General features: G+C 41.6%; 1 protein-coding gene across 11 annotated transcripts in view; it reads left to right on the forward strand.

Moving 5' to 3' along the window:
* Positions 1-21,859, forward strand: part of HDAC4 (histone deacetylase 4) — a 468,350-nt gene that overhangs the window by 39,231 nt on the left and 407,260 nt on the right. For 9 of the 11 annotated variants that reach the window (XM_073306829.2, XM_073306834.2, XM_073306828.2 and 6 more), the window contains exon 2: positions 14,634-14,883. The exons of the other annotated variants lie outside the window; for them this stretch is intronic. In XM_073306829.2, coding sequence (XP_073162930.1) covers positions 14,862-14,883 — 22 coding nt within the window. In that variant the 5' untranslated portion in view covers positions 14,634-14,861. The remainder of the gene's footprint in view (positions 1-14,633; positions 14,884-21,859) is intronic. 11 annotated transcript variants of the gene reach the window in all.

Consider the following 21,859-nt stretch of genomic DNA (forward strand, 5'->3'; position numbering starts at 1 on the left):
GACCACCAGCAGGTGGCTGAAATAGGCATTTAATTAAAATGGGCCGCTTCTAAATGATTCCATAAAGCAAATGCAGCTGCTTTTGAGCCCCATAGTTTTACTTTCTCTCTCAAGGTGAATGACAGAGGCCAAGAATGTAAAAATATAAGAACAGCCATACTGGGTCAGACCAAAGGTCCATCTAGCCCAGTATCCTGTCTTCCAACAGTAGCCAATGCCAGGTGCCCCAGATGGAAAGAACAGATAATCATCCCTGCTCATCCTGCCTAATAGCCGTTGATGGACCTATCCTCCAGGAATTTTATCTAGTTCTTTTTTGAACCCTGTTATAGTCTTGGCCTTCACAACATCCTCTGGCAAAGAGTTCCGCAGGTTGACTGTACCTTGTGTGACGAAATACTTCCTTTTTGTTTTAAACCTGCTGTTTATTAATTTAATTTGATGCCCCTTAGTTCTTGTGGTATGAGTAGGAGTAAATAACACTTCCTTTATTTACTTTCACCACACAAAAGTACATGGGTTGGAATAGATGTGCAATGAAAATTGTTATATGCATGGAGTGCTTAGCAATATGCATATTGATGTTCCTGTGCTGCCTGAAGCCAGCAGTGCAACATAGTGACCTTAAAAAGAAAACTAGATCCTGCCAGACACCAGACTTATATGTACAGTAGAACCTCAAAGATATCAACACCAGAGCTAGGGACTTACCGGTCAACCAGACACCATGTGGAACAAGAAGTAAGCAATCAGGTAGCAGGGAGACAACACACAAGTAGTGTATTGTCTCAGGAATTTGCCTGGGGCTAAGGGCTTCAGCCAAGTGGGGGAAGTTGGGGTTGCAGCTGCAGGATGGGGGTGGGTTGGGGCTCTGGGGTTAGGTGTGTATGGCTTGGGGTTTCTGACCCACTGGAGCATTGGGACGCAGGCCTTTAGCCTGGGGGGAGCGCTGGGGCTCCTGGCTTTGTTCCCAGCTTCAGCCCCACATGGGGTGTTGGGACTCAAAGTTTTAGCCCCATAGCTCCGTTCCTGGCTTTAGCCCCCCTGGGGGGTGCCAGGGCTTTCTCTACAAGGAGAGCGCTGGTTTCAGCCCCAGCATAACCCCCCTTCCCTGGCTGAAACCGGGAGCAGAGCTGTGGGGAGCAGCTGTGGGGCAGAAACCAGGAACGGAGCTGCGGGGCCGAAGACCTGAGCCAAGCAACGCCACAAGGCTGAAACTGAGAGCAGAACCATAGGGCTGACACTCAGAACCCCAGCGGCCCTGCAGGGCCAAAGTCCCTGTGTCGAAGTTACTGAGGTAGGTAGCAATGATTGATTGACACATATATAATGTACTCAGTTACTTTGTTTTTATGTCAGTGGACCAGGTAGGCCAGGCACAGCTAGTGACCAATAATGTTTGAACAGTTCAACATAAAGAACAAAAAGTTCAGAGGTGTGCTGTAAAAGCTGAAGTGTATAAATAGGAAAGGTAGCTGCTGTGTTCTTGGTGCACACAAGTAATATCTTCTCTCTTATTGCCTTTCTCTGTGTGGCTTTTTTTCCACTTGTAGGCTGCAGTATGAATAACGGTTGTGTAAAAAGCATAGCTAGTTTTGGTAAAGCATCAAGGAATATCCATTTCCATTAATTCAGTCTAGAGTATAACCATTAATTGGTGCCTAGGTAGCACAGTACAGTAGTTGAAAGTAAAAAGCTGCTTGGAGACTTGAGTTCTAATGTGACTCATTTCTGGAAAGCATATGAAATGTGTCTCGACATAGTACCTAGCGAATATTCTCCATGCTATGGGCATGAGCAGCTGAGTAATTCTTTATGCAGGTTGGAGGGTATGTGCACATGTGCAAAAACCCTTTTTATGCTCCTGTGATCATGGGCCTTCTGGGTTCTGAACCAGGCCTATGGGGTGCACCAGATCATGCTGTCTTCCAAGGTCTGTTTTGCAGCTGATAATTGTTGTGGGGCTAGTATGGTTCAGCTACGTCAAGCTTCTCCAATTGCCTCTCCTGTGCTGGGAGGGGTGTAAGGAAAATGCTTCTGTAGCTGACTTAGTGTGCTTTAAAGCTCTGAGCATGGCAGAGTAGACTGAAGTCACCCCAGTGCAGCTGAGAACTGGGGCTGCAACGCTTAGTACCATCGTATAAGTGCATGTGCAGTGCTGAATAATCATCCACTGTGTGAATACTGAAGTTTCAGTGACTTGAATGTAACCTATTTTGGTACGGGTTACTGATGCTCAAAAACGAAGTGGTTCAGGCACTCATACACTGTGCAGTACTTACACTTCTGAGGTTTGATGCTAATACTCTTGATGGAATTGTCGTGATAGTTTTTATCCTATTGGAATATTCCATCATTCTTACTCACCAATCAACTTTGTTTTTCTAGCACTGAGAGCATTGCAAACCAAACTTTTAGAAAAAATAAAAGGATATCCAAACTCTTTGGAATCTATAACCAGGAGTAACAGCACATAAGATACTCAAATTAAGAGAGAATTCAGTGGAGTTGGTTACGATGCTACCTTTCCCTCAAATGCTTAGTTTTCACCCCAGCTGACAGTCTTGTCAAATAGAGACCTATCTCCTCAGCAGATGCAGTTAACTTTCAGCACAGCATGCACTTTTGTTGCCTAGTCTTAACTAACTGACTGACTCTTTGAGGATCCTATTTTTCTTCCCTGCAACACAGCCCTTGCAGCTTCCCCGTAGAGTGGATTGAGCACAGGTACCCTCCTCCTGTCTGTTCCTCTGTGCTTGCAGGAGTTTTGCTGTAGTGTCCCTTCTCTCTGCTTTGAGACTAATCTGTAAGTAGTACCGTTGCTGCTCAGCAGTCATCTTGCAGGGCTTGCTACCTTCAGCTCTTCAGGCCTGTATCCATTCTTTTTCCCCAAGTTGTAAGGGAGTCTTTGCCAACCATTCTCCTGTTGTCGAACTGGGAGTACAACCCTCCCCCCCCCCCCTTTTTTTTTTTTGGTTCAGTAGAGATGTCTATTACTTTCTCCTCAGATTTGAGTTTTCCCTGTTTTGATTGCCTCATTTTTCACGCCACACAGCAGAGAGAACTGTACCCTCTGACTTGACTGCACAGCACACTATAGTTTATAGTGGTAGTTTCTCACTTCTGACAGCACTGTGGATTCCATGGAGACCTATCAAGGCTCCTTAACTTCTGGTGCCCTTTCAGTAGCTCTGAGGCTGCAGTAGCAGGAAAGCAGGCTGCCCAGTCAGACTTGCATGCTTGCTCCCTCCCACATAGTTTCTTCTGAGAGACTGCTTGTTCCTGCTCTTCTTGGTTCTGAATTTAATCAAACTTTTAAGCTCCCCACTTCTTTAGTCCCCTGCCTGGGTCTTGCTTGTAGGAGAATTCTTTGGTCCCGTAGAAAGAGCATTGCAGGTAGAGTGTAAATTTTCCTAAACTGGAGTTTGTCAATGAGTCACATATATGGAATACCTGACTTCTCAAATTTCCAGGCTGCTGACCACCCTCAGTTTGAAGGTGATGAACCTGTAGTCTGAGTCCAAGGTGGGTATTTCTGAGAGAGACTTTAAATGCAGCAATGTGGCCTTTAGAATCTTGGGTTATGTATTGTAGGAATGACGGGTGATTGTCAGACGCTTTTCCAAAGCCCTTTACCTGTGGCCTGTACGTGTTTGAGGTTTCTAACATTGTGGTCTGTACTGATTCTATGGCCACACCTGTTGCTGTTACTAGGAAAGTAAACGTTCCCTCATTTTGGGTTTTTGACCTCTCGTGCTCCTCTTATTGGTGTTTGTTATAGGGCTTTACCATTGGGGATTCCCCCCTGAATTCTGTGCTTGTAGAACTAAGATCTAGCTACTGTTTAGCTTACTGTTTACTGTTAAGTACGTGTAAAAGAGCCACTAAACTTTACATGCAACACATTCTGCCCTTCAGAAGGTATAAGACTGCTTCTAAGGCTCAGAGAAAGGGTCTTCAGTTTTCAAAGCTGGTATAGTCACTTGGTTTAAAGGCATGTGCTAATCTAACTTGCAAACAGGTGAGCAAGTCTTCACCTGGCTGTGTGCCCACTGACTGGAACTTGTGGCCTTCTCTTCTACTTTGATCATCTAACACCAGATGGGTGTCCGTTTCTCTGAAGCGGCTGACTTTGGTTAGCTTTCAAAGCTATTCTTGGTAAGCCCACCCCTTGTATTTTAAGGGTAGTGCTGCCACAGCCACCAGGCCCTTTGTATTCTATTTCGGGGGGTTACAGGAAGGGGAGCTGTAAGATTACTTACTGATACTTGATTTTTTTCTTAAGAGTTTTTGGGATTTATTTGAAATAATTCAGTACGTACTGTTTGTGATTACAGGGTCACGTGTCAGGAATAAAATAGGTCTGAATCATAATCCTAACTTAGTAAACTATTTAGTTCGTAATCTTTAATTGCTCTTGGCACTTAGCGCAATTGTTTAGGTTTCTTCAGTCAAACTTCAGATGGTGGCTTCTGTGCATGTATAATATTGGTATTCGTATTCTGGTTTTATTTGGCTAAGCACATTATTTCGTGATACACAAACTACAGCAAAATCACCTACTGGATATGTTTTTTTCAGTTATAATTATCTCTGGGGCAATTGCAGTAATATACAGTAAATAAATATAAAGTAGATGTTGTTGTTTTTATCCTTAAGGTGCACACAGCCTTGTTGAGATTGACAGACACCTACAGTTTTAACAGTTGGGACACCTTTGATATTGTATAAAAGGTTTCAGGGGAAAAATTCAAAGTTAACGTCATTGTGAGTGGGCAAATAGGAGCAAAACTTTTCACAGCATATGTTTTGAAACAAAGGTTTAAGGATGGTGAGAAAACGGCACGTTTGCCCTTCTCTAGTCTGTCATGAGGATAGTTCTATAATGATTGGTATTAGTTAGTAAAGTGTAGAAATTGCCTTGTTAGAGAAGATAGTATTCATATGGTGTGATATCTTAACCATTGTGTCCTCAAACAAGTCTTAAGATGTTACTGATAACATTTGTCATGACATAGAACATGTCATATTGTATTATGCTGTTGCAAATAGTATCTGCTTTGGTATTACTGGTCTTTCACTATCACACTAAAATTATTTAATAGATCCAGCTGTACCGTGCTGATATTTTGAAAACTCTCCAATTGCTATTGCTTTGCTGCATTCTTTATGTAGATATTTAAGTTATATGATAAATTATTTCCTTTGTCTTATCTGACTAGTACCTCTGTAATTGCTGTTAGTGGGTGCTGCAATGTAATGCTGAAGATTCTAATTACAAAGGAGAAAAGTCTAATTTGAATAATTTCAATACAGAAGATACAATCATAGAATATCAGGGTTGGAAGGGACCTCAGGAGATCATCTTATCCAACCCCCTACCAATCCTCAATTTTTGCCCCAGATCGCTAAATGCCCCCCTCAAGGATTGAACTCACAACCTTGGGTTTAGCAGGCCAATGCTCAAACCACTGAGCTATCCCTCTCTCCACAAGCTACGAAGAAGCTACCATGTTAGTCTTCAGAGATAGCCGTGTTAGTCTGTATCAGCAAAAAAACCCGAGGAGTCCTAAATAAATTTGTTAGTCTCTAAGGTGCCACAAGGACTCAATTTTTTTTTCCCCCCATGTTATAGTCTGAGGCAGAGTATGACTGACCATGTGAAATGTGTTTGTGTAGGAAAGCATTGTGTATGGAAAGGGTTGTGTAGGATTAAAACTTTTACCTCATCTCTGTTCCAGAGGGATTGCCTCTGGGAATGAAGTTTTTTTCTTGTTTGCTAAGGGCCTTTTCCAAGGACTAGAGAAATCAAAACAACCATTGGCTTCTGTGGGCTTTGGATCAAGCCCTTAATCCTTTGCACCTTTACTAAAAATTCAGAAAATCTGTTGCTTATGATGACTTCTGTCATGGGGACACCTCTGTATTTAGAATTGGAGTAAAACAGTGGTGCCCAAACTTTTACTTTCCCACCCCTCCTTACCAGTAATGGAATCTGTTTGTGGCACACCCCCTTCCATTCCCCCCCCACCCCCCCTTACTGCACAGTCAAGGCTTCCTCAGCAGAGGAGGATGGACTGAAGGTGGAACTGGGGATGGAGGCGGAGCTGGCCTGGGGGCAGAAAGGGAATGAGGGCAGAGCGGGGCTGGCACTGTGGCTATGGGCGGGGGAGGGGCCAGAGCTGGGGCCAGGTGGTGCTCCCTCTCCGCCTGCTGTGGGGACTGGTCCGAGCCTCTCCGTGCACCCAACAATGTTCCTCCCCTCAGGTGCACACCCCACAGTTTGGGGACCACTTGAGTAAAAGTGTTATGCCTTTTCACAAAGGCCACTGTACAGTGTCAGATGGAAATAACTTAGCCAAAAGTGGCCTAGCAGTGAAAGGTTCCATATCCTGTTATCAGTTGCTGGAGATGTCTAGTCTTTCTTCCTTCTTTAGCAACTGTCTTCCACAAAGCTTGGTGGTTATACAAGGCTGTGACACAAGTTGTCTTTAACTCTTGTATGGTTTAAGGCCTTACGTTGGGCACAGAAGTAAATTTGAAACGGTTGCAGTCTGTAGCAGACAGGTGTAATATGCACCATGCGTGCTACACTGAATAGTCAGATGGCTGCGTTCTGTACTAACTGAAGTTTGTAAAATGATATTTTGTTTAACCCTGAGCGTAGAGCATATTGTAATCATCCCATCTTTTAGCATCAAAGGCATGGACATCAGACAAGGTCCCAATCTGAAATGAGGTCACTACTGCTATATGGGCATCCTGAAGCAACCCAGTTTTCTTTGTTTTAAGTCTGTCTTGGCGCTTTACCCATAAATTTAGTTTTTGTCTGTAGCTATTTAAACTCTCTCTTTAAAAAAATAGAGGTTTGTAAAGAGAAGTGCTGTCATAATCTTAACTACTGGTTAGTTCAAATGTGTAGCTATAACTAATGCAGTGACACAGCTGTAGTGTGGGTAGAGGGAAGGAAGAGATACGCAGATTGTCAAAACATACTCATGTTAAAACAGCATAGGATTCTTGGATACTAATTAACTCAGTTCAGTACAGAAAACTTTGTCTGCTTTCCTGGACACAAAATGTGTACAAGCATATCTGGAAAACTGTCTTACTGTATACAACCTTCTCCTGTCAATATATGAACCTATACCCATTGTTGGCTAGTTGGCTGACCAGGGAGAAAAGTGGTCTGGGGAAAGTGTGGGGTGAAAAAAATACTCTAAGAACTGTAAAAAGTGCACTGAAAATCTAGTTATAGAAGAACAGTGATGAGGAAAAATACTAGGCTTCTGAAATGAAATTTAGTTATTGGAGAACATCTGATAATGGTCCTATCGTAATGTTCCTGGAAACAAGCACTTACTTCCTTTTTCCCTTAAGGACCATAGGTCAGCTGGTGATAGTCTGAGTGCAGTGAACTCGTGCCAGTCTCTCTCCCTGCCTTTGGTATACCTCCTGAACCAGGGGCTAGGGAGGCAGAGTAGATCATCTCTGTGCACTTCAGGGGCTCCCCATGTTGGAGGTATCCACTTGTGGATTGCTTTCTGCTCTTTGTGGCACACAGTGGTTGAAAAGATCAGATACTACTGCCTTAGAATCTTTGGATACTACAACTTAGTTTTTGACTAAAGAAGCCTTTCTTGTGGCAGTCACTTTTTTTCAGACCAATCAGAGATCTGAATACTGTAAATCAATCAAAAAACCTTCTTAAAATTCCATCCTGACAAATTGGCACTATGGACAACTCTAGAGTTTCTTTTCAAAGGTGTTTCTCCTTACTGTTGAAATCAGGATATAATTCATAGGATCGTTCTCTCCTCATCCTCTGGAAATATGATTGCATCACTTAGGGCTCGTCTATAAGGCAAACTATTGCATAGCAAGCCAAAGTATGATTTTACAGCACTCTAGCTTGCCATGCACTAACTTACCCTGTGGACCCTACTACAGTGCACTAAAAATTCCCTAGTGCACTTTGACATATTGGTCTTTGAAACGGTAGTATGCCATGGTGCACTAGGGAATTTTTAGTGCACGGTAGCAGGGTCCACACAGTGAGTTATGCACGGCAAACTTGATTGTTGTAGGTTTGCACCCTGGCTTGCTGTGAGTTAACTCAACATGTAGGCAAGTGCTTGTATGTCTGTGGAACTATCAAATCCTACCCATACATTACTGTTTTCTTCAAGAAGTCAGATGTCTTGTTCATGTCTTAAGTTGTCAGGAGTAAAGGTTTAGAGACTTTAGATGCAACAATTGGTGGATTCTGTTATTGAGTCCTATGGGAAGGCTGAAGATATTCTCCTCCCAAGTTTGAGAGCACATTGCATAAGATCTGTTTTTAGTGCTTGGACAAAAAGGAATATTGTTCTACTATCCGGACTGCTTTTTAATGCTTAAATTGCCTATTCTAGGCTAATGGATTGACTATGAATGAGAGTAGATAATACTTTCTTACCTATATGACAGGTTTCAGAGTAACAGCCGTGTTAGTCTGTATTCGCAAAAAGAAAAGGAGTACTTGTGGCACCTTAGAGACTAATAAGTCTTCTCATGGCAGGAAATCAATTGTTCCTTGCCCCTGTAAACATGTTAGAAAAATTCCAACATTTAGTTTTTATAAGACAGTCTGTTGGATCTTTGATGCATTTACCAGGCTTTAGATAGGGGGAGCTGTTTGGTGCAGAGACTTCCCATCAGTGAGCTGTCTCAGTGTAGATGACCATGGTCCACCCAACTGTTCATACCAACCTAAAGGATTTCCTATTGTATGAGAGAGTGTTGCATGCTGTGCTATTATAAGGGCCTGCTTTCCAACCCACAGATGCTTCTCATAGACAACCCCCTATTAACAACACACTTTCTAATTTAGGGCAAATAATGTTTCTGTACTTTAGTGGCTTGCTTTTTGGCTTCATATTGTGTTTTGAGAAAGCTGTGGTTCTTAAAGCAAATCGATCCTTTTAAAAAGGCAAATGATACCAAAGAGTGAAGTAATTCAGTAAGAATCTTTTTCATGAACAAAATACCACTTGATAGGTCTGCCATCCCCAGCTAAGGCAAAGCACAACCCCAAGTTCCTGCTGTCTAAAAGGTGAAACTGGAAGAGTCGTAGCACAGTCTACCTCCTAATCTACACAGACACAGGAGAACTCGTCTACACTTCAGCTCTGCTTGCTCTGTTACTGAAACAAGTGTTTGCTGTGCTTCCTATTGCTATAACAATGTTGCAGAATAAGAAACTGACATCATTGGGAAGGAGTGTTTTGTTTCCTTTTAAAACAAATTTAACATTTAATAATTTTAATTTAAACTTCTAGTGCCCTCCAGTAAAACCCTACATTGTGTGTATATACAACCTTGAGGAGAGAGAAAATATATATAAACTACTTCGTCAAATCTGGAAATAACACAGCTAAATTCAAGTTAGAACAGATTAACTACTTACACTAAACAATCTGTTCCACCTTGTATTTTGCTGTGACACTCTGCGTACGTTTCCCAGACCTGAAGAAGAGCTCTGTGTAAGCTCAAAAGCTTCTCTTACCAATAGAGGTTTGTCAAATAAGAGATACTACCTACCTCTCTCTCCCCCTCTCCCTCTAATCCTGAGACTAACATGGCTACCGGAATACCGCTTACTGGAAGTAGCATGGCCTGTGCCTACCATCACCCTGCTCACTCTGGTTGTAGTTTGTACTACTATTGTCTAGACTCAACCTACATGTTAGCTCCTTGGGGGGAAGGGAGCTAAATATAGATGTTTGTATTGGGTATAGCACAATGGAATTCTGATTGGGATCTTGGGTCACTATCACACTTCCAATAAATAGATAGTTATGCCAGACTGGCTGTCTGAGCTATCCAAATCACCCAAAACAACTGTGTAGTATCTGGTTGGGAAAAATGAAAAAAGTAATGTTGTATGAACAGCCTGTGTGTGACTGGTGCTCCACTCATCAGTAAGATGGCACTTCCTTGTGGCCGTTCTGGGGAATAACTCTCCAGGTCAATGCCTTTTCCCACAGTTGCATGCTCTCTCTCTACCTCTCTCTGGGTCTGCAGCCCTTCTCTTGCTCCATGAGCTGCTATTGCCTCTCCATGACTGGGCCCTCCAGCCAGGTCACCAAATGGTATCCCCTTCGGGGGTTGGAAGGTCTCTTCCCATAAACGGACTCAGGCAGTCTGCCTGTTTACTGCCTCGCAGTGCCACTCCCTCAGTGGTCTGCCCTCTACTCTGCGTTCTCGCTCAGGGACCCTCTAGCTCGCAGTCAAGATCAGTTCCCTTCTACGCTGCAGATGACACTAAACTGGGAGGAGAGGTAGATACGCTGGAGGGTAGGGATAGGATACAGAGGGGCCTAAACAAATTAGAGGACTGGGCCAAAAGAAAGCTGATGAGGTTCAACAAGGACAAGTGCAGAGTCCTGCACTTAGGACGGAAGAATCCCATGCACCGCTACAGACTAGGGACCGAATGGGTAGGCAGCAGTTCTGCAGAAAAGGACCTAGGGGTTACAGTGGATTAGAAGCTGGATATGAGTCAACAGTGTGCTCTTGTTGCCGAGAAGGCTAATGGCATTTTGGGATGTATAAGTAGGAGCATTGCCAGCAGATCGAGGGCCGTGATCGTTCCCCTCTTTTCGACATTGGTGAGGCCTCATCTGGAGTATTGCGTCCAGTTTTGGGCCCCACACTACAAGAAGGATTTGAAAAAATTGGAAAGCGTCCAGTGGAGGGCAACAAAAATGATTAGGGGACAGGAACACATGAGTTATGAGGAGAGGCTGAGGGAACTGAGATTGTTTAGTCTGCGGAAGAGAAGAATGAGGTGGGATTTGATAGCTGCTTTCAACTACCTGAAAGGTGGATCCAAAGAGGATGGATCTAGACTGTTCTCAGTGGTAGCAGATGACAGAAGGAGTAATGGTCTCAAGTTGCAGTGGGGGAGGTTTAGGTTGGATATTAGGAAAAAACTTTTTCACTAAGAGGGTGGTGAAGCACTGGAATGCGTTACCTAGAGAGGTGGTGGAATCTCCTTCCTTAGAGGTTTTTAAGGTCAGGCTTGACAAAGCCCTGGCTGGGATGATTTAGTTGCGGATTGGTCCTGCTTTGAGCAGGGGTTGGACTAGCTGACCACCTGAGGTCCCTTCCAACCTGATATGCTGTGATTTTTATGATGCACCTTACTGTCTTTCCCTAAGCCCTGTCCTATCTCCCTGGCTCTCCCAGTCCAAATGCACCTCCCTTCTGCCTGGGAGTGACTGCAGACTTTCCCAGCAGCCCCCCTTCTGCCCCGAATTTCCTGCCTCTATAGCCCTAACCCAGCTTGTTCCTTCTCAGCTGGGCCCCTTCACTTAGTCAGGGGCTTACTTGACCACCTGATTCCCCTCAGCTGTGACCTATTGGGTTAATTAGCCCCATCTCAGTCTGCATTGACTCTTTCAGAGTAAGTGTGGGGTGAATATCCCATGACAGTGTCCCAAGAGAAGTTTTTTAATCAGTAAAACTTCTGTTGAATGTGAAAATTTCCACAAGAATGTGTAACCGTTTGGGGCACTCATGAAGAAAGCAAAACTATAATGGACCCAAAACAAGATAAAGCTGGTCTTCACCTGAGGTGAAGAAGTAACATCTCAAGATCACAACTAGAGTTCATAAGGAGATGGTCACAATAATGATGCAAAACAATTGTGACTGGGATGGTAATGTTCTATAATTGTGTGGAAAACTAGGTGACTGTATTTTGGTACATGTAGCTAACAATGTCAATGACTACATGAGTTATTGATAATTTTCTTTGTATAGAGCTTGTAACCTCGATCAACTGACTTCTCCATTTGGAAGCCTGAAGTGATTGTGTCACAGAAAAAATAAATATAATTTAACTAGATTAAAAAATGAATGAGTTGATGAATATATCTTAAAGGTCAAATCTTATTTTTCCTACACTCAGTTCTCCATAATTAATGCACTAAACTTCAAGGTTCTAATTAGCAGGATCATGGAAATTGTCACCAGCATTTCTTGTGTTAAATGGATCCCATTCAGCTAATATCTTCAAAATAAAAGATACAAAGACTAGATTGGCAGGTAAAGATGTAATTTATCAAGTAACAAGGCCGTTTGTTAGTGTGACCTGCTGTAGAATTGTGTTGGACGTATCCTCTTAGAAATAGCTTGAAGCAGGTGTTCATCTAGTCCTCTAATATCTTCCTGTTTCAAAGATGTTTGAAAACAAGGGAGGTACCAGAGGAATTGGGGGCAGAATGGGGGTGTGTTCTGACTCAAAGGAGTGTGATCCTAGCAATTGTGGGTCCAGTAAATCCGACTGGGGGCGGGAGAGGGTATTCTGTTAGCACTTGAGTATGCAGCTTGTACATGCACTTAGAATATAGGAAAGGAGTATTTTAGAAGTAACTTCTCTTCCTAGGTAAACATAGAATAACTATTTAGACTCTCTAAACATGTAGAGGATGATTAAATTGTGAACAAAACAAGCTGCACTTCTTTACAAAGAAACTTTGTTGGAAAAACTTGATTGCATTTTGATGTATACAGTATTAGTCAGTGAAAGGAACATGGCATATGCAATATCTTCTAAGAAAGCATTTGATATGTTTTGTGAGACACTTGCAAAACATGGACTGTCATATGAGGACTGCTATAGAGGTGCCTTTAACAACTGGGGTGGGTGGAGTAGGAATGTGTTGAAAACTGGATAAAATAATGATAAACAGAGTGGCAAATTGAGGGGTGGGATTACTGGGAAGTGTCTACTGGTGTGCTGCAAAAATCTGTTTTGGTGTAGTCTTTATTACTCTGGAAGAGTGAGTGAACATCATTTTAAAAGGTTTGAGTGGTAGCTGTGTTAGTCTGTATCAGCAAAAACAACAAGGAGTACTTGTGGCACCTTATTGACTAACAAATTTATTTGGGCATAAGCTTTCGTGGGCTAAAACCCAATTCATCAGATGCATGGAGTGAGAATACAGTAGGAAGATTTTATATAAAATCAGTACATGAAGAGATTGGAGTTGCCTTACTCAGTGGGGGGGTCGAGACAAATCAATTAAAGTGGGCTATTATCAACAGCATGAAAAATCATTTATATTGGTAATCAGTATGGCTCATTTCAAATAGTTAACAAGGTGTGAGTAACAGTAGGGGCAAATTAGCATGGGGAAGTTAGGGTTTTTGTGTGGTTTATTTTTTTTTTAGTTATTGTAGTGACTCATCCACTGCCAGTCTTTATTGAGGCCTAATTTGATGGTCTCTAGTTTGCAAATTAATTCCAGTTCTGCAGTTTCTCATTGGAGTCTGTTTTTTGAAGTTTTTTTGTTGAAGAATTCCCACTTTTAAGTCTGTTTATTGAGTGTCCAAGGAGGTAGAAGTGTTCTCCGACTGGTTTTTGAATGTTCTAAGTCAGCCATGTGAGTAAAAAGTAAAATAATGAAGCTTTAGGTTGACCTAAGCGTTTGTCTAAACATAATCTAAACCACTTTAACAGTACAGGTATAGGTAAGATGATAAAACCTCCTTAATGTAGATAGTTATACCTATATAACTGTGTTTATATCTGGACATCTTATTCCTGCGTGGGAAGAGGAATAAGCTATACCAGTATAAGGCACCTTTATACCAGTATAACTGCATCAGTATTGAGTCTTGTACTCATACAAAATAGGCCTGCTCTTTACACAGGTATCACTATCTGATGACAGCTATCTAAAAATCTTGAAGGGTGTAATACAAAAGAATGTCTTTGGGTGATATAATGGGTTATAACTAGGATAAATAGATACATAGGATAGATAGAAATAAAATGTGAAAAGGCAAAACTCAGGCTAAATATCAGGACTAAATTCCTCGCAGCAAGATCTCCCTGTGGAAATCTTTCAAGCTGTGTGATAGAAGCACTGTCTGTGGAGCATTTTAAGATTATACTGGACGTACTTGCTAGACCACATATTTCAGGGGATAAAGTTGCATTTTGAGAGGGTATACCAGATAAGATAATAAGTCGTCTTCAACTGTGTGACCCAGCATAAGATTGAAAACAGCTGATTATTTTTTAGCCAATTTTACTTTTCTCTTTATAGAAAACATGAGCTGGTGTTGCGCTATTCCTGTTTTTCACGCCTGATGATTTTTCCCCATAACTTGGCATAGGGGAATATGGTGACCCGCCATTTAGAGATCTTTCTTTAGATTTCTGTTGAGGCAAATGAGAACAGATGGATGAAGAGCAGTTACTCTTCATACATATGGCTGAATGTGGCTGTTGAAATATGGAAACTATTGGAAAAGAAGTGGTTTCCTGCAGTACTGTTGAAATATCAGATTAATTTAAAAATAAACAAATTTTTGTTTAAAATATGTGTATTGAGAGGCTTTCTTACTATGGTTCATATTTATTTGCATTTTTCCTGTACAGTAGTTACAAAACTTCTAAGTAAAGGCCACATCTACACGTTTTGAAGTCTCTTTTTGGGAACATATGTATGTTTACCTTTAAATGATACCTTAATTTAAAAAAATTCTCCCAAAGAAACAATGTGGTGTTTATTGTATAACTTCTGCAGTTGTAAGAAACATACTTTTCTAATATAGTCTTTTTCTTATAATTACAGGTTCACATTCTGAAAACCATTTGAAGATATTCTGCCATCCTATTGGATTACTGTGTTTACAGCACAGAATGTTATTCTGTCTTGGATTTAATATGGTGTTTATGATTTAATTCCCCTTCTCTGTATGTCTATGTATTGGTGAAGCATTGGAACTCTGCAGGGCTGCTGTTACTTGTGTGGAAACGGATCCATTTTGAATTCCTTCCAAAGGACTAGACATTGCTAGCAATGAGCTCCCAAAGCCATCCAGGTAAGGGGAAATTTTCCTTCAATATAGGAACGAAATAATCTGAAGAGCTGGCAAAAGAAAAACAATATGAGCTATATTTTGCTAATTGCAAGTGGATTTTTTTTATTGTTGTATTGAAAGTACTTTCACTTTGTGCTGAATGAACAATTTTTGGGGTTACAGTAAGTTTTTTATTTTCTAACTTCTCTGCATGAACATATTTTATCTGAAGATGAAACTTACAATAAAACTGGAGATTTTGATTGTATCCATATTAAATCTCACTCAAGAATGCGGAGAATTATTTTTCTCTTTTACGTTTCTATCTGTTAAATTATGTATAATTAAACCTTTTAGCCGTTTCGCTGAGGAACTCCCTTTTGCTCACATTTAATTCCTTTTAGAATTAAATACATTATACTGTACTCTATGTATGTTAATGGGTTTGTAGTCTCCACATGATTGGGGGATTGTGGTTCTGTTGGTGCTTCTCTTATCAATTATTTAACAAGTAAACTAGGTGACTTAACACCCTCTTTCCCCTTTAATGGGCAAAAATACTTCTGTTAGAAGTTGACTGCCAAAATATCTTTGAACCTTGTAACACTGGTGTATTTTTGTCAAGCGCACCATGGTTACATAGTTTTATATGAAAAATATTATTTATTACTACTTTCTGCAGGAAAAAGTTGTAGTTATCCTGAGCCTACCCAACAATTTATAGCTTAAATTTTACTGTTGACTTTCTGTATTCAACAGATCCCAGTTGACTCTTTTGTGTGAGAGAGACAGGTGTTTTTAATAGTTTAAACTGGCTAGTGGCTCTGAAACTTTGTCCTCGGATAGACATAGATGAAACAAACCTATGCTTCCGCAACTTCATGCGTAGTCTTTAATAGGTTTAAAATAAATTGGGGAATATTGACATTCTGAAAGGATGATATGGTTCAGCTAACTAAAAAGGATGACTCTTTGCAGTTTATTCAGTTTGGATAGGGAAATTAGTCTGGTTGGTTCTGCTTTCAGGTTGTCCTGCACTAACACAGTGTTTTGTTAATGTTCCGTTCTTAAAAAAATGGAAAGAACCCCCAAAATATGGCATTTTAAAACTTTTTTTTTTGGCAAAACCTTTATTCTAGGCCTAAATTACTTGGCATAGTATTCTTTTAAATGTTTCTGATGCTGGGTGTAGAGCCAAGGAAGTCAGTGGGAGATACTAGGTGGGGTAATACTGAGAATCACCTCTACTGATTTAGGAGCCTACATCAAGATGGAAGGGCCTAAAATTAGGTTCCTGTTTTTGAAAATCTTGGCCCAGAACTGAATAAGAGGTTAGCAGGTGACTAGAAGAAGCAGTTTCTTTATTTTAGCTCTTGAAGTTTGCACTTGGCATTATGCAGCGAGGAGACTAGATATGTCTTGCTTTTTTAAAAACAAAATTTGTGTTGAAATATTTGCATGGCAAAACTGAAATTGCACAAATGACTCCAGTTTGAGTAGTTGCTGTGTGATGAACTGTATTCCAAACTAATGGATAGTTATATTGTCTTTCTCTCTGTCTTTCACTTGAAGGAATAAGAGTTCTGTGGCTGTTGGGCTTTCCCACATCAGTGGGATGCTGTGGAACATTTCTCAGAGAACTTCTGTAAAAAGAACATCTTCTTAGTAAATGCCTTTCTTATTCCCCAGGAGCAACTTACTGGTGATGTTACGGGAGGGGATGAATCTCCTTCAGTTACGCAGCTACCAGAAGTCTTGGTGAGGGTGGGGTAGCAACACAGGTGCTTCTTGCTTCTCACTTTTCCATCCCTTGCCACAGCTCATCTAGATTCTGCTGCTTTTAGAGATATTAGCATCCAGAGCCTTGTCTGCATCGGTTTTTATAGGTAGTTGCTACTCCTGGCTCCACCCCTTACTGATGACACAGCAAGGAGGAGGGGCCACTAGGAGGAGGGGCATTTGGAAACTCTAAAAATGAAGTAGTTAAGACCAGGTTTGATTTTGTATTTGTTTGATTATGACCTTCACTCTTTCACAGTCACCAGACAAATAATTCTAGCACAGTTGATCCTGAAATGCTTTTCTTATATACCTAAAATGAGTCCCACTCATGCTCCCACTCACCTGCTTGTATGTTACTTTAAACTGTTTTGGCACTTGCCATCTGTACTCTTCAGAGATAAAAGATCTGGTAAAGGTTTTTTAAATCAGCACTTGAAAATTCTATGAATGTTTGGAGTAATGACCAAACTTAGTCATTCCAAACATGGAATATGTATTGCAAATTAAGTATTTGGTACATAAGTGGAGTTGTATGTAGAGTGTAATTACTGATGTGAATGACAGTGCCTTAGGAAACATGAAACACTCTGATACAATTGAAGCCCTCATCTCTGCTGGCATGATTCTAGTTTCATTCTAGGCTCCTTTTTTCTTTCAGTGTAGGGTATTTAGGGCAATCTGGGGTGAGAGGGAGAATGACCTTGCCTGTGTGTGTGTGTGTGTGTGGAGTGATGATCAGTGCATACTTTATACAGCTCTTAGAAGGGACCATTTAATCTTGAACATCCTATCATGTTACCTTAATACCTGTGAAGTATGAAATTTTGACTTCAGACATGTTAGTTTGCCTCACTTTTAATCCTGACCTTTTATTTTGACGAGAGAGGCAATTATCTTGCCAAGTGTTGAGCTAGACTTCTGTGGTGACTCATGACTTATTTTCCACTGGTTTACCCTGGGATATTCTTATTGCCTATTTCTTTTAAAATATGCTCTGTAATGTTAGGTAGAAATTTTATTCTTTTGGGATAATTCTTCTGAATCTTGCCAAAGCCAGCTTCTAGATAGTTGAAGATAGCTTCTGATAGCTGTTTTGGTGATATTGCTCCAAATAATTATTACTAATGATGTACACAGCCTAAAGGAAGGCTCTGGCTCAACTTGAATGGATGCTGAAAACTTGCTTTTTGGTAAACATGAAGTGACAGAAGGCTTTCTCTTCTTCCTCCCTCCCCAAACTTACCACCACTGGGATGTGTAGAAACAGGGCTATAACAAGGTTGTGGTATAGATGAATTGAAAACTTCGCTTGAAAAGGCAGTATATATTGAAGAGTGGGAATACGTTGAAGAGCATTAATCAAACATGCATGGTCTACTAAGGACTGTAGCACCATCCAGAGTGACCACAGTGGATGGCGCCACACCAGGCATTGTGTAGAGAAGTACCCAAACCTGGCTCAGTCCTGCAAATCCATGAATCTCTGGGGCAGCCCTGTGGGTGGTACCAGGTAGGGCCAGGGCTTGCATCTCTTCACGTGTTGGAGAGTTTGGGAGCACAGTGTGCTGTGATGTTTGTCCATCCTGGAGACATGACTGAAGAGCACACAATGCTGCTTTTCAATATAATGAGCAACTAAAGGAATGCCAGATCTGAGATTGACATTCATACAAAGTCTAACCAATACATTCTCAGGATTTGGCACTGACCGCACATATGGAATGCCTCTTGCCAATCCAGGTAAGAGGGTCCAGGTTTCTGACCCATAAAGCAGTACAGGTAATACAGTAGTTTGATATATCCTGAACTTTGTCTCAGCGCAAAGATGTTTTTGCATCCATGTGCAAGACTTGGACTTCATGCAGGAGGTTGCAAGGCCTCTTTATCAAAAAATGTCTGGTTTGTGACCATTTGAACTCTACAGCCTAGGTAGAAGAACTACTCAATGTTCTCCACAGTACTTGGCTCCACCTGCACTTGGGGTTCTAGTGACATAGCCCTCAGGTTCTAGATCTTGGTCTTCCGCCATGAGATGTTCAACCCCATAGTGTGGGTGGTGTCTTGGAGACCTTGGAAAGCAGGGCTGAAATTCTCTGACTTCTCTACAAGCAAGGCATTGTCATCGGCATAGTCTTGGCCATAAACTTGCCTTGACCAACCTTGATTCCGGTATTTGGAGTGGCAAGTCCTGATATCCAGACAATAGCTTGACAGGGTAGTGCCAGGGCAAGACTGCATCCCTGATATATGCCTGAGGTTGTGTAAAAATGTGGTGAAAACCATGAACCAACTTGTGGTCTCGTGCTGGTACTGATGTGAAGATAGAGCATCAGATTTAGTGCATTGGCTGGATGCAAAATAATTGGAATTAACTACTCCTTCAATTGCTGGATTATACAACTTCCTTGTTAGAGTACAGTAATTAGCTTATGTTTTTTGAGGACTCGTAGATATTGTGACCAATTCCTACACTATTCAGTTTTGTTGGAGAAAAATATAGTGCTGCTTTTTCTCACCTTCTGGGAAAGAAAAAGTTGGAGTAGGAAGAATTATTTAATACTGGAATAGAACATATTGAGATTATTGCAAAATGTAACGAAGAAAATTAGGCTAATCAAGATAATATTTAGGGTCATAAAGCTTAAGGTGAGCAAAGGCATATCTAATTTCACATCTAGTGATGTGACATGCCCTGTAGTTTTAAGCTTGTCTTCATGTAATAAACAGCTTCTTTTAGAAACCAACATATTTAGTGATTATTTTGTAACATGTTGCTATGTTAGTGGAAAAGACTATATTTAAATCTTTCCTTCCTTCCTTCCTTCCTTCCTTCCTTCCTTCCTGTGGGTATTTGACCAGCTGTTTAAGCAAACATGTTAGACTGGACCTCATTATCATGTATTTACCCCTCTGTTACTTCCAGCATTATAAATTGGCTTGTAGCACTATTGTCAATATGCTACCCAAGACACTGAAACATAATTTCTGAGTAATGGCTAGTGAGTCTGACTTCCACTCTTGTAGCAAACTGGGCTTTATAACCTATACTTTCTTAACTTTTTTTTTTAAAGGTTCTACTCATTTTTTTTCATAATGGAAGTGGAATAGTGAGTATTTAGTCATCTTGTATCAACTAAAAAGTCTTAGGTGCTTTGACTTGATCCTTCCTTGGGGCGTCTTAGTTCCAGTAAGACTGGTTGTAGAACGTTGAGAATAGGTTTCAACAGGTTTGGTTGCAAATACTTTTGTCACAAGAGAATGTGTTGCTGGTGACCACTTCAGTGAACTTTGTTCCTGTGACAAAAAGGGGTGTGTGGGGGTGTGTGTGTAGATATATAAAGAGAAAGGTTTGATCCATGTTAGTTGCTCATTATTTGCAAACTTAAATTCCAAATGAAAGGATATTTGGAAATCGCACTTTCTTTATTTGCCCTCCAGCAAATCCTTTTATTTGGGATGGTGACATTTCTTCCACACTTTTAGATAGCCATGAAATGCACAATCTTCAAGTCTGGACTTGGAAAGAAAAGAAAGTGGAAGAAACTGTCGTTCAGATATTTTACTTGAAAATAATACATATGTAATTCTACATATCTATCCTGCTAACAATCTATTGACTATTTCTTTTAGTAAAGGCTATTAGCTGGCATTATAAGAGTGGTTGATTGGAACTCTACTTTTTAGGTAAACAAGAATATATAATGTAAGACTTCTCAGCTTTTTTTTTCCTTATGTGGGGGCTATTTATCTTACTGTCCTCTGTAGTTTTCATCACTGTAGTGCAGCGGTTCTCAAACTTCATTGCACCGCGACCCCCTTCTTCCAACAAAATTAGTACATGACCCCAGGGAGCGCGGGCAGAGCCTGATCCCAAGCCTGGCTGGCCTGGGTAGGGTAGATGGGGCCAGAGCCCGAGTCCTGCTGCTCTGTGTGGGGGTGGAGCTTGGGCTTCAGCCCTGGGTCCCAGCAAATCTAATGCTGGCCCTGGTGACCCTGCTAAAATGGGGTCATGACCTACTTTCGGGTCCCAACCCACAGTTAGACACTACAGCAGCAGTTCTCAAAGTCAGGGGTGGGCAAACTTTTTGGCCCAGGGGCCACATCTGGGTTGCGAAACTGTATGGCGGGCCGGGTGGGGAAGGCTGTGCCTCCCCAAACAGCCTGGCCCCTGCCCCCTCTCACTTCCTTCCTTCCCCCTGGTTGCCCCCCTCAGAACCCCTGACCCATCCAACCCCCCCTGCTCCTTGTCCCCTGATTGCTCCCTCCCGAGGTCCCCTGCCCCTAACCACCCCCCGGGACCCCACCCCTTATCCAAGCCCCCCGCTCTCTGTCCCCTGACTGCCCTGACCCCTGTCCACACCCCCACCCCCGACAGGCCCCCCGGGATTCCCATGCCTATCCAACTGCCTCCTACTCCCTGTCTCCTGACTGCCCCCTGGGACCCCCAGATCCTTATCTTCTCCCCCCCCCCCGACCTGGCTGGAGCCAGCCACACTGCCGGTGGCGCAGTGAGCTGAGACTGTGGGGAAGGAGGACAATGGGGGAGGGGCCGGGGGCTAGCCTACCTGGCCAGGAGCTCCAGGGCCAGGCTGGACGGTCCCGCGGGCTGTAGTTTGCCCACCTCTGGTCTAAATGCTAGCTAGATAAATTAAATCCGCATGGCAATATTCTCAGTGGACTTCAAGGAGACTACTTGTTTTATGGGTATGTCTTCCCTATCATTCCTTAATCCCACTTCTGAAACATGTTTTAAATACACATGTTTTAGTATATCAAAGCCCATTGTTTAACTGTCCTGGCCCTCCAGATGATTTATCCCCCTCCCCTGCTCCCAAGAAAAAATCCTGGAACCTTAATTTTTAATGTTTGGTACCTTAATCAGCATAGATTGTTTTAGGGGACATATTATCCATAAAGAGTGTTTTTAAAAGAAACACTTCAAGTTAATCACTCAACTGATTTGTATGTGTCTTAAATTCACTTTATTGTAAAAAATGAATATTTTCATGTTCAATGAAGCGTTTTGTTTATGAAATGTTCTCTTGCTAATTTTTATAACATTTGCATTCATGTTGCTTCTTAAAAGCTACTTTTGCAGAGATGCAAATTTTAAGTTCTGAAATACTCAATGCTTGATTAAGAATATTGAATTTTAAGAATGAGTTCTTAAGAATATACAAAAGTTCTGCAGAAAGATCTTTTAAAAACAAAGTGA

Source organism: Lepidochelys kempii, chromosome 11, assembly GCF_965140285.1.
Source record: "Lepidochelys kempii isolate rLepKem1 chromosome 11, rLepKem1.hap1, whole genome shotgun sequence".
NCBI classification, from domain to species: Eukaryota; Metazoa; Chordata; order Testudines; family Cheloniidae; genus Lepidochelys; species Lepidochelys kempii.